Source organism: Passer montanus, unplaced genomic scaffold (assembly GCF_014805655.1).
Source record: "Passer montanus isolate IOZ18808 unplaced genomic scaffold, ASM1480565v1 scaffold15, whole genome shotgun sequence".
In the NCBI taxonomy this organism is placed as follows: Eukaryota; Metazoa; Chordata; class Aves; order Passeriformes; family Passeridae; genus Passer; species Passer montanus.
This window is the reverse complement of record NW_024362051.1, coordinates 1,101,079-1,114,373: the sequence shown is the minus strand read 5'-3', so window position 1 is coordinate 1,114,373 and position 13,295 is coordinate 1,101,079. Positions and strand designations below refer to the sequence as shown.

Sequence of the window (13,295 nt, the reverse complement as noted above, 5' to 3'; positions counted from 1 at the left end):
GCACAAAACTGTAAGGCTTTTTCACCTGAGAATGAAGTGATACCACAGGAAGACAGATATTTTTACACAAAGTGGATGAAACTCTTTTTTGATACTGCAGAATAGAAACTAATTTCTTCTACAACAGCCTATATACACTATGCCTATATTTATTGCTATACTTAGTGCCATAATTTATCATAATCTTTACACAACACAGCATTTACTGGAGACAATAAAAGACAAGCATTGTATTCATAGAGTAAAAGAGGAAAAAGAAAAGCTACTTGTAGAAAAGAGCCAGGAGGATGACCAGTCTAACACCAAATGTTTTCACAAAGTGATTTTCATTTAGAAAACCCCAGTAGATCCACTCAGCCATCTCAGCTGTGGAGAAACTGTAGCTGTCCTCATTGCAGACCTCAGCCTGTGCACACCAATCCTGAGCTCAGACAGGGACCCTGGGGCTGAAGCTTCCCCAGTTCCCAACACATTAAAAGCACAACTCCATTTTTAGACCAAACCAAGCCATGAAAAGTGATGCAAAATAGAACAGAAAAATAATGCAGAAAAATATTTTGCACCTAGTGAGGCTATTTTCAATGAATATGACTGAAAATAGACACTTAGAGGTGGCCTCTTCCATAGAACAAGGACAGAGGAGCTGGGGGAATTTTCTTTGCTGATGTAAATCTCCAGGCCTTTTAACATACCTTTGCACAATCACAGGGCATGCTTGGATTAGATATTAGGAAGAAATTCTTTTCTGTGAGGGTGGTGAGGCCCTGGCACAGGGTGCCCTGAGAAGCTGTGGCTGCCCCATCCCTGGAAATGTTCAAGGCCAGGCTGGACAGAGTTTGGAGTAACCTGTTCTAGACAAGAAGATGACAACTTTTTAACATATTTTGGGTGCTATCTGCACAACTGAAATAGCAGAGCGACCTAAATGTGTCACCTCCTTCTGCTGAACTGATTTCATAATTAAGCAGATGGGAAAAAAAATCCTGCAAAATGTAATATTCTTAGTTTAGAGGCTGCCAGCAACTCTTCCATGCCAAGCCAGCTATTTCCCCACAGGCTATGGGTGGTAGGTTACTACCAGATGTTTATGAGAAACAACAGAGAGTACCCAGGCTGTGCCACCCTTTGGCTGCACTGTGTCCCACAGGCATGTCCTGTGCTGAGGACTCAGCCCAGACCCTGCAAAGAGCATTCAGATTCCTGCCTGTGCCCCAGCCCAGCCCCTCCACAGCTGCTGCCCCTTCCCCATGCACCCTCCTCCCTGCAGCCCCAGCACCTCCACCAGCTGGGCTGTGACACCTCTCCTGCAGCCCCGGGGCTGAGGAGCTGTGTGTGCCCATGTGAGACTGTCCTGAGTGCAGCCTGTACCTCTCCAGCTGTGAGAAGCTGTGTGTGCCCATGTGAGAGTGTCCTGAGTGCAGCCTGCACCTCTCAGCTGTGAGAAGCTGTGTGTGCCCATGTGAGAGTGTCCTGAGTGCAGCCTGCACCCCTCCAGCTGTGAGAAGCTGTGTGTGCCCATGTGAGTGTCCTGAGTGCAGCCTGCACCTCTCAGCTGTGAGAAGCTGTGTGTGCCCATGTGAGTGTCCTGAGTGCAGCCTGCAGGACCCACACTCCTCAGGTACCTGGAAACAGATGCTACAGTGTGAATTAAATCCCTATCAGAATGAACAGCACTGTTAATCAGATTGTTTGCAACAAAGGAAAGACATCTGTGCTGAGATTTGGGCATTGTCTCTGAGATGTTTTCCTGACAAGAAGCACTATCCTAACAAGGCAACAAGGCAGAGGCAACAACCCAAACCAGTGACAGCTGTGTATCAAACAGGCCAGTCAGCCTTACTGTGAGGTGAGCAAACTTCAGCTAAAGAAGAACATCAAACTGTACTTCAAATTTTAAAATACTCAAAATAAAATGGGAGAATATAAATTCTTTTTAAAAGCACCAGCACAGTGAACCTTGCTGCCAGGATGCAGTGTGCCTTTCAGTTGCTGCCAAAGCAGGAGACCTTCTATTCCCCAACTGTGAGCTCCTACTCCTCACTGACACCCCGAGCTGATGCCAGCAGGTCCTGTCAGCCAAACTGGCAGGAAATGAGTCACTTTTGTTTGGCAAGATGAGATTTCAGAAGTTTTAGCTTTCTGAATTGGCTACCACATGCTCTGATAGGTTCCAGGGGCAGGACAAGGGCAGTGATGGGTCCATGCAGGGTGGGCTGTAGGAATGTGCAGCTGCCTGCCCAGGCCAGGGAGCTCAGCCTACTGTGAAACCTTTACCTAAATGTATTGCATTTACAGAGGTGTCTCATTATAGGTCTTTTCCAAAGCAATTTTTAACAGATTTTTAAAACCAATGGTAGATGCATTACTTCTATCTCCATCCAAAATAGTTTTCCAGTTTCAACAGGTAGTAATCACATGGTGATCAGGACTTCATTAATTAAAGGGATTTAAATCTGAACACCTTCCAAAACCATGGCAGGAAGAAGAACAATTGGACAGGTTTTCTTTTTGTTTGCAGCACTCCTGCATTAGTTACAGCAGGACCCTCCTTGTCCCCTTTTCTGTAGGATTTAAGTGTGGTGCTTGTGGCAAAGAAAGGATTTCTCAACATGCCCAGCAGACAGGAGAAAGAACTGAGGGTAGGACTGACTCCTCACTGACTGCACATTGCACCACTCTGTAATGAAACAGAAAAAAATCCCAAAGGATTTTGCTCTTTCCCAACCTCTGTCATTATACAGAAGACCTTTTTTTCCTCTCTAAATGGCAGTAAACCTCCTCAACAAGCAGGTGCCCAGGGTCCCCACCTCCCAGCCTGCCTGATGTGCCAGGCAGGGCCAGCTGCGCCTCCCAGGGGAATGCTGCTGCCTCCCCTCACCTCTGACACCCAGACTGCCATCCCCCAGCCTCCCAGAGCTGCAGTCACCAGCCCCTGTGCACGCTTGGCACCCACATCTCAAACTCTGGCACACATTTTCCCTACAGCTCACGAGCCCAGGGCTGGGAACTGGCAGGTCCTTTATGCACTGCCTCAGATCCTGTCACTGCTGCTTGTGCTGGCAGTGCTGGAAGCGACAAGGGGTTTTCAGGCTCCATTTGAACATCAAATGATGAGTTTCCCATCACATCTTTCTGGATTGTGCATCTTTCTAGGGCTGTAAGAATTGATGTTATCTTCCCCGTGAGTTACAGCTGCTAATGAGGCATCTCATTTTACACACACCCTGTGAAAAATGCATTTGCTTTGCTAGAACTCTGATTTCTGGACGTTCAGAACTGCATTTTACCTGTGACAGGATTTTTAATAACTGTTTTTATTTACATTATATCCTTTTACTTAAAAATAGAGTTGGAACATGATGTCTGCTCCATGCTGAAGGCTCAAAAGCAATGCTTTCAAAGTAGGGTGTTTGCACTGACCAAGATAAGCAGTCAGGGAGTTGTAAAACTGTCCAACTCTCCAAGAGCTAAGATGGATCATAAATAAGTGGAAATGTTTATTCTGTTTTCTCTTGTGCAATGCAAAATATCAAAGCTTAATTGTACTTTACTAACCCACTTGAAGAAGAGGGGGAAAAAAAAAGAGATTATAGCTTGGAATTTAGCCAGGATAATTTAGGCTCCATGCAGATAGTGAACATAAATGTCTGGAAAATGAAAAGGCCAAGATATTTGTCCTTTCATTCCTACTTTACTATCATGCTGGTGTTTTGGAACTGCAGCCAACTCTTCAGTTATCACAGCTGGGAACTGCAATGTATCCCAGAACTTTGTGGCAACCTTAATTGCATCTTTATCCAGCTCCTTGGCATCAGCTCCCAAGCTGATTACCAGGACTCCCAAGCTGATAGTAAGGCCTTTACTTGGGTCCTTGTCATTTTTCTCCCCTGTTGGTTCCTGGGACCCAGACAAGTTTAAAGGCATTTTCTTTACAGGCCACATTAACTAGCTTGTCAGTGCTGCCTGATCTTTTAATTGCTTTTAAGTATGTTAGAGAAGGTAGTGTTTGCTGTATGGGAATTTTGAAGGGCTCGAGGAAAGTTGGTACCTAACTCACATCAAATTCAGGAGAAATGAGACTGTCTCTAATTTCCAATCCACACTGGAAAATCCTTATCCAAGTAAGGGATTTATCTCCCTGAATCTAATCCCAGATATGTTGCTTCACTGTGCTTCAGCCCTGCTGGCTGTGAAGCAGGAACAGATCCCACATTTCTCTGCTGCAGAAGCTCCTTATGGATGTTTTTTCACAGGACCCTTGTACACGATTGAGAAAAACTTGATGCAAGATTCCTGGGGTGAATTGTAGCAGGGAGGGCACAGCTTGCTGCCACTAGAGCCAATATCAATAAACCTATAGCACAGAAGTAACAAACCCCTAAGCAAGTGAACTGTCTGTGCTCTTTCACTGCATAGCACTAGCACTATGTCTTCTTTAATTATACAAAATGCCAGTAACACCACAGTGTGTGATACAGGCTCAACCTATGTGTAAGGAACTATTTAACCCAAAAGAGATTGCACAGTAAGTGGCTGTAACTAAAAGCAAGCTGGATTATTGCCCCTGCTAAAGCTGTGCAGTGTTGAGCCTGCTGAGCCCAGGGCAGTGGACAAACTTTTACTGGGTCACTCTGCCCTGATGGAGCTCGTTGATATTTGAAGATATGTAACAAAGTCAGACAATCTACCTGGAACTTTCCAATTGCATCCAACAAGTCAGCAAAAGCAGCAGCTACTGGAAGAGCATGATCCAAAGTGCTGACAGCCAGAGAACCACTGTCACCCTAAAAAAGCAGTGGTGGAAACAGCAGCACCCACCTGGATCTTCACTTAGGGATGTCATCTGCCGCAGCACTGACCTGGATCTTCATTTAGGGATGTCATCTGCCACAGCACCCAGTGGATCCTCACCTGGGGCTGTCATCTGCCGCGGCACTGAAGAGGGGGTTCTTCATTTAGGGATGTCATCTGCCACAGCAACCTGGATCTTCATTTAGGGATGTCATCTGCCACAGCACCCAGTGGATCCTCACCTGGGGCTGTCATCTGCCGCGGCACTGACCTGGATCTTCACTTAGGGATGTCATCAGCAGCCACGGGATCCTCCCCGGGGCTGTCCTGCACAGCTGCCCCTCGTCCCCGGCCCGCACCGCCCGCTCCGCTCCCTGGCACCGCCCTTCCCCGGCGAGCCCCGCCCGGCCCCGCTCCGACCCGTGCCGCAGGGGGCTGGCCCGGGTCCCTGCCCGTCCCTGCCGGGTGTCCCTGCCCGTCCCTGACCGTCCGTGCCCGTCCCTCCCGTCCCCGGCTGTTCAGAGCCGCTGTCCCGCACCCGTGCCACGCACTCGTTCAGATCAAGGCAAATCGACATCCCCTGCTTTCCTTGCTGGTTTACCTCCATGCTTTAAAGTTTTGGCAATGTCATTCCTCAAAGTTCTCCAAAATCAGCTATTTTTTTTTCCCCAAACACACAGAACTGTGCTGCCTGCACAGAAGAGCCGGAGGGACGCTGCATCCCGCAGCGGGATGCTGTGCCCAGCGGCACAGGAGGGGCAGAGCGGAGCTGGGATCGGGGATTCATCCCTAGAACCGGCCTCTCATCCCCCTACCGAGTGTGCCCCAGCCTCACGATGTTCTGCAGTGCTGTTTTGCAGTCAGGTCCCTCGCCATAGAGCTTTTCATGGATCAGACGGAACCGGGGCTTTATTTTGCTTATATGGACTTAGTCTGGACTAGGAAGGGTTTGTGGTCTGAACAGCTCACATACAGTTGTGCATTGAATCTGGATACAACCATCATATTAGCATGTTTTTCAGCCTTTGCAACAGACTCGACTTCTTTGCATTTGCTGTAGTTCATTGCTGCTATGATTTGACTTTATTCTTTTATTGATGCAGCACAAAATCTAATAAAAAACCATGATCAGCCTTTGCAGCCTGAACAATCATCAACAGGTACAGAGTGGCACGTAGGCTGGTCTCAGAAGAACATATCAAAAGTTTTAAATTATTTCACTAGAATTAACTTTAAATCCCTAATAATTTTTTATCTGCTGAACCATCAGGTGTTACAGTTCAACAGGGCAGATGGAAGGGTGGGATGCTGTGTTAATTTACAGAGGTTGAAAGGTAATTCAGACTCTGTGAACAACTCCAGGAAGCCAGACCAGGCTCTAAATTTCTGTAGAACAACTTCATGCAGTGTTTAGGCTCTTAGAGTTTGGAGCCTAAAACACAGCAGGGAAAATAAGAACTTAAATGAAATGGATAAGCAAAAAAATTTAATTAAAATAAAAATTCTCATAGATGAAGAAATCTTCTTTTTCCCAATCTCATTTAGGAACATTTTACCCTAATGAAGTTATAATTTATGGGTGTGTTTCATTATCAGTAGTTTTCTGTATAACAATCAAATGCAAAATATGCACAGACCTATGATTTATTTTTGTGCAATTGCTTCCTAAATGGGCAATTTGTATGGCACAATGAAAAAGATGTTTGATATTGGCACTGGGTGACACAATACTAAAGAAATTAGGGTAGTGTGATATATGGCATTAGCCGTGATTACCTAAGAAAATGCTTTTTGCCAGACCCACCCAAAGCCATATAAAAAGCACACACCCTGCTCTGATTAAATTTGCAGCTATGTGCTTGGATTAGGGAGACAGAATGTATCATTTAAATCTGGGGATAACATCAGACTGCTCCCATCCCATAGAAATGCTCCAAACAGAGCATGCAGTTTCTCTTTCCCACCCATTTTCCTTTGGGCATTTCCCATGAGAAGACAGTGCATAACCCTAAAATGTTCATTTGCTTCCTCTTTAACAACAAACTACCATCAAGCTCCCTAGTTTTGTGTGGGTTACCAGCCATGGAAAGACCCACATAAAATCTTAGGGGTGAACTCCTTCAGCCCAACACACATTCAGTGAAGCATTTCTGAAGGTTTTCCAGGAAGGAATCACATTCCTCCTTTTTGACCATGTTATGTATCCTGTAGGAAAACAAACCCAGGGAATCCTGGCAACTGCCTCTCACTAGAGGAGGTCCAGCCCACAGGAGGCAAGCACAGGAGGCTTGCATGCCGGAGAAAAGGGTGTCTGGAATAAGGATGTCTCAGCTTCAGAAGGGGCATGTGGGTATTTTCACAGCCTGACAAACCCTGCACATTCAGCTGCTTGGCTGATGACTCGTGGGGCTGCTGCTGGAGGTTCTCAAGCTGGAGGGAAAGACAAGAAAAGGTTTCCTGCTCACCTGGGTTCCCAGGTTTCTGCTCACATTTTCAGTTCCCAGCTCTGGAGCTCACCAAGGACCACAATAACATCACTACAGCCTCAAAGCCTATGCCATTGTTTGGGACTGACAACTGGAAAAGGGGAACATTTCCCCCAAATGGTCCTTGTTGCTTGATTTCATATTTTCTGGATCCACCTACCTTTGCTGAAGGCTCTCCAGAACTCTTCTGATGGGTTTCCTTCCAAGCTTTGGCCAAACCCCTGACTGTGGTCAGCACATGCAGGGATGCTGCCCACAGCAGCTGCAAGCCACTCACATTCCACCTCACTCAAATGTGGTGAAAACAATCCTACAGAGTGTCCTTTTAAACAACTTCACAAAGCACTGCATGACCAGAATTAATTGTCTTCAGCAATGAGCCTGCTGCTGCTGAATCCCTCACTCATGCTTTACCAAAACTCTGCAGAACCCCCAAGTCACCAAAGTTGTTTCAGACAGTCACTGTGCCAAGCAATGGAGTCACTTCCCATTAAAGCCAAGCTCCCTGCATATTTTAATTCCTGTCACTGGAATATTTCCCTTACATTTACAAGAGATCCCCTCACTTCTTTCTTCCCCTCTGTCCCTTCTACCACCTCCCTCAACACTCTTCATGAATCAAAGCTTAATGACATTTCATTTCTAACTTTCTCCTGGTAAGATCCCAGAGTAATTGTTTTCTATTTTCTTCTCTGATCATCTTGCATTAACATAGGAGATCAAGGAACCTAACTTCAGCTGTGACTATACTAGGAGGCATCAAGAAAGATATTTCTATGGAAACAAGTTGTTCAGAGAGAAGCCAAATGATTAATTAACAAGTTAGACCAATTGGGAGGAAAAACACAGAACAAAATACAGGCAATACACTGAGACAGTTGAAAGAGGGGGATGTTAAAGGTGGTGGGGAATAACTATCAGTTAGAAAGAAGAAAATTAATAAGCTCACTAGAAAAGGATTTAAACTTGAAAATAATTAGATGAAATTAAGGGGGGAAAAAAGATAGGTTAACAAAACCAAAAATTCCTGAGAAGGAACTCCATTGGTTGAAAAGTATTTTTCCAGGGGCAAATACTGAAACTTTATAATCTATGATACAAGAGAGGATAGACAAATTGCACATACTTGTACTGGAGGGGGAAAGATGTATGAGCAGAAACACTGTGTCACTATTTTTCCTCTCTTGTGACAAGAGTAAGCTGAATAAAGTCTTTAACCTTTTTTTAAAAAGAGGAAAATAATATTGTTAAATATAGATTATTGGATATGCTGAAATGCTGTTGAGGTGAACTCAAAACTTAAACCCACCATATTACAGAAGTGGCATCTTGTTACCACTCTGGTCTTCCTGTCAGAAAGCAGCTGTGTGAGAACAGAAGTATGAGAAAATAAGCACATTCAGTGGCCCCCTGAAATTAACAATAGTTTTTTGCCCTGAAAGTCAAGATAAAATGGTTTGGGTCCAAGTAATTCAAAAAGCTCTTGGATTACAGGAAGTCCATTCTCTTGGATTTTCCCTCTAGTCATTCAAAACCATTTAGACTTGATTTTCCAGGCTTCACCATCAAAATCTACATCATCAAAACATGATTAAAAACTTTCAAATGGTTTTCATGTTATTTTCTCCACCTCCCAATGAACTCTGCTTGGCTGCTTTCACTGGGACATTCCAGTGAAACCTGCAGCAGATAAAGCATTATCCCATTTCCAAGCTCACTTTCACAGAGCTGAACTCTAGAAAATGCTGCTATGTATCCTAACAGGATCAGTTCATCATTAATTCTAATTTTTATATCTTCCTTTCTAAACCCAGCCTTCACTTAAAAGGTCATAGGAACACAAAAGGAATTACCCATACCCTACCCTCCCTTACCTCTTCTGGAAATCCCTGCAAAATAAAACCCAGGGAGAATTCCCCTTCTAATACCAGATAACAACTGAGATTCAAAGACGAGCCCTTTTTAAAATGGAAATGTAAAAGGTCCTGGTTATTCCTGTATCCCTGAGGAGTCGGTGCCTTTATAGGGCTGTTTACCTGTTCCTATGATAATCACAACTACTCCATGCTGTTATGAAAGGAAATATGGTGGAATTGTTGCTCCTGGAAAACAACACTACGTTGCCTCAGCCAGCAGGTGTCAATTGATTTGATCTTTCCTCCTTTAAATTCTAATGCCCCAATTTCCATTAAAATTGTGTAATCTGCTTCTCATTAGAGCAGGTCAAATCTCAAGCTGGAATTTAGCTTTTGCCTTCTGTTGTTAAAAGTTAAGCATTTTTTAGAGAGGAAAACACTATGCTATCATGACGAATTCCAGGGATTTTCTCTGAAAATTTTAGGATTTGATTAAACAAATTGAAGAATTCTTTCAGAACTACTGAAGTTCCTAAAATGTGGGTGAGAGAATGTGGCAACAAAAACCATAACTTCTTGTTTCATAGATTCACAGAGACCTTTAACATGAAAAAGCTCAGGAGAAATGTAGTGGGTGCATGGTGCTGGAAATCTATGTCAAATGTTCGTGTCTAGGAACAGAGCATGGAGGAGTTTAACTAGTGCAGGGAACGGGGTACCCAGAGCAGAATCACAGCTCTGACCCCCTGCCAGCCACGAAAAACGAGCAGAGTAAGGAGTAAGCACTTTGATTTTCTCAATCACTTAACTACTTCTATCTCAAGAGCCACTTAAAAGCAAAGGTGACATTGAAGGCAGAGCCACCGACACTTCTGAAGTCTCCACATGAAAGCTTTAACCTGCAGAGCCTTGGCCAGGGCTCTTGAGGAACAGAGCAGGATCTGTGCTCACAACCAGACCTTCCCAAGGAGGGAAAGCCCTCGATCGATAACACAGCCTTGGAGGCTTCTTTCAGTTCTTTCTTCCAAAATGTAGTCAATGCTTTGGATAAATATAACTGGGTTGAAAGCATACTGCAAAAAGAGTTCAAGTTAAAGTCAACATCTGACTGCCCAAGCTTAAAAAACCAGTTCTGCCTAGGTTGCAGGAAAAAAAATAGTTGCTTGTAATCTTACATTTCCTACTCCCAGTATTTTCTCTAAAAGGTTTTTCATCTCTGTTATTAAAATGCATTTCTAGAATCACAACAGAGCTTGCCTTGGTTTATTTATGCTCCAGCAAGAGCAGGCCCTTCATAGAGGAATGAATAAGCTGCTGAAACGGTCCTGAGGAAGCTTTTAGATTGCACCTGCTTATATTTGGACCAGAGATATTTGGGAATAGATGACTCTTACTCTGTGCACCACACAGAAGCACTGTCAGTAATGGTTGTTTTTTTAATCAAAGTAACATCATTTCAGATATGACAAAGTGTTTTTTCAAGCAAAGCAGTCCAGCTAGAATCTGCTAGTCTCCAGAGTAAATTTTTGAGACTAATGTTCCTTAGAAGGAAACTCTTGAGGGTTTTCATGTGAGGAACAAATCCAAAAGAGTGAGTCCCTGCATAACCAGCACATGTCCCAGGCATCAGTGAACACAGTGTCCTGCCTTGGACAGTGGTGGTCATTGCCAAAGACATTACATGATGTGGGAGAGCCAGACAAACACGTGAGAGGAGGCAGAACATCACAAAATGTATGAAGCTCCTCTACGTAACTGTGTGGAAGAGAAAAGGATCTTCTTTCAACTGCTCCCACAGAAGAAGGCACAGATTTTGATTCATAAAGCCTTGTTCCACAGCCCTCTGCCCACTGCCTGCTTGTGGTGACCTGGATGGGAGTTCCCCACAGCCCTCACTGCTGCTGTTCAACATGGATATTTTACATGGAGGGAGAGGCTAGGGACAGAAGCAGCTCACCTCTGTCTCAGCACTGAGACAATCTACAGTCTGTGATGCCTTCTGTCTTGGTTCTGCAGGCTGGGCACACCTGGGGGACCTCATTCCTGCTCAGACTGACTGTCAGTTCAGCAGCTCACAGAGAGAACAAACTCACCAGGACATTTTCAGGTGTTTAGACAAATAATCCCATACTGCCCACTCTTATGTCTTACCAGGCATGAATGGGTGATCCATTCTAGAAATCATACTTTGACACTTGAGAAGTAAAACTCTTTGCATAAAATAACCAACAGGAACCACTTCTGTGCTGCTGTCCCTCTGACACATGAGCAGGTGTGCAGTTGTTCACAAACCCACACTGAGCTGTTCCCTTCTCCAGCCAGGGCAGTGTGAGCCAAGTGCCTTGGTACAAACAGGAGCCCTCCCCTGGTGCAGCTCCACCATTTCACCAGGGTTTGAGTTTGGTTTGCAGGGAAACAGTGTCACAGAGGGAAATTCCTCCAGAGACTGCAGTGTGCACCATCCCTGGCTGAGGAGGTGATGTGACACAGAGAGTGACAGACAGATCAGCCCTTCCCTCAGGAGATCAGACACTGCTGTGGACCAAGACTGAGTGAAATGGGATCTGTATCCAAACCTGCACCCTCTTTCAGTCATGGCTCTTGAAAAACAGTGGTTTCTTGCCTGACCAGTAAAGCAGAACACTACCATATGCTTACCTTTCTTCCTATCTTCATTATACCTCAGCTGTGGAGCAAAGTGGTTGGACAGAGGATTCTTCAAAGGCCCAGTGGATGCTCATTCCAGCAACAAATCAAAGCAGCTGGACAGGTCCATTTTTTGCCTATCAGCCATAGCCAGTACCTCCTAATTTTAGCAGAGTGATTTTGCACATGAAAACACAGTTTCTGTTTCTAGCAGTGTGTGTTAACAGCTCAGGAAGCAGCAACAGGCAAGTGCCATCTCAGAGCAAAGGCTGTCCTGAGTTTATCTGTGCCTGCAGTCAGATCTGGAACTCCCCTGAGAACAGGTTTGCTTGTGAGTGTTTTCAAGATCTTGCTTTTGAGCTGAATAGGTGCCAGAGAAATAAAGACAACTGACTGTCAGAGCTTGGGTGCTGAGTTATTACCAGTGGTGTTGCACTGCCATCAGTGTGAGCAATGGGAGGCAAAGGAGGGTTTTATCACCAAAGAGCAACATATGGTGGCTCACGGATATGAGAAGCACTAGAATGTATAAACTTTGGCAATTCATTGGTGAAATTGAATTATAGAATAGTAAAGCCTGAAAGGTAATTAGATTTTTGATAGAATGATGATCAAAAAGATTTAACAAATACTGGCTTGAATGCTCCAGAGTTTGGTCATGTCCTTGCTTCATTATTTGTAAAGCCATAATTTTGTCCAGATGAATAATTGGGGACCAAAAGATCTCACCTACAGTTTTGCTCTTTTTCATGAGCAACTAATACCACAGTGACCTTGTCCAGTTTGCATCCCCCCCATAAGCTGAAGCTATTTTCAAAGGTATTTGTCAAGTGTTAACCAATCTGTTTCCAGGAATGTGACAATAACAAAGAAAGAAAAACTAATGGTGGTTGACCTTGTCCAGTTTGCATCCCCCCCATAAGCTGAACCTATTTTCAAAGGTATTTGTCAACTGTTAACCAGTCTGTTTCCAGGACAATAACAGAGAAAGAAAAACTAATGGTGGCCAGCTTGAGCCAAATAAATCATTCTGGATTATGGACTGATTTTATGATACACTTGATCTTTTCCTGACTCAAATTCATCACCAGCAAATAATTCCTTGAAATCTTTGAGACCCTCCCAGAAAACACCTCTGTTCTATTTCTGTGGTTTTTTAATATGTGCTCATTTCTATGACAGGTGCTTAAGTTTTCATTTAAATCACTAGTGTTAGGCCAATGGTAAACTTCTGAAAATGCAATTGTTGTTTGGGAGAAAAAACAGTCAAAAGATTTTGATAAATAGCCTCAACAGTTTCCATCAATATATGTAGCATTTTCATCTGAAAAGCAGCACAGCTCATATCTGGACCCCAGAGAAACTGAGACTCATTTTGGCTTTTCACTCTGGCACTTTAAATGAGAAGAAGATGTCAAAGGGAGCAAGAATAAAGCAACCAATGAGGAGGAAAAAAAAACAAACAACTGCAGATCTGTAAGGCAAAGTGTAAAATTGCAGTAGCAACTTTCAAATC

The 13,295-nt window shown here is 44.1% G+C and overlaps 1 protein-coding gene across 9 annotated transcripts in view; it reads right to left on the bottom strand.

Moving 5' to 3' along the window:
* The window catches only part of LOC120498491 (rho GTPase-activating protein 7-like), a 51,215-nt gene that overhangs the window by 16,404 nt on the left and 21,516 nt on the right, over window positions 1–13,295 (bottom strand). Inside the window, exons 1-2 of one of the 9 annotated variants that reach the window (XM_039701318.1) lie at window positions 4,982–5,136; window positions 4,819–4,859 (exon numbers count right to left, since the gene is read on the bottom strand). The exons of 4 other annotated variants lie outside the window; for them this stretch is intronic. In XM_039701318.1, the coding sequence (XP_039557252.1) occupies window positions 4,819–4,843 (25 nt within the window). In that variant the 5' untranslated portion in view covers window positions 4,844–4,859; window positions 4,982–5,136. Of the gene's footprint in view, window positions 1–692; window positions 732–4,818; window positions 4,925–4,981; window positions 5,137–13,295 lie in introns of those variants that run through there. 4 more of the 9 variants (XM_039701316.1, XM_039701317.1, XM_039701321.1 and 1 more) reach the window with 4 other exon arrangements.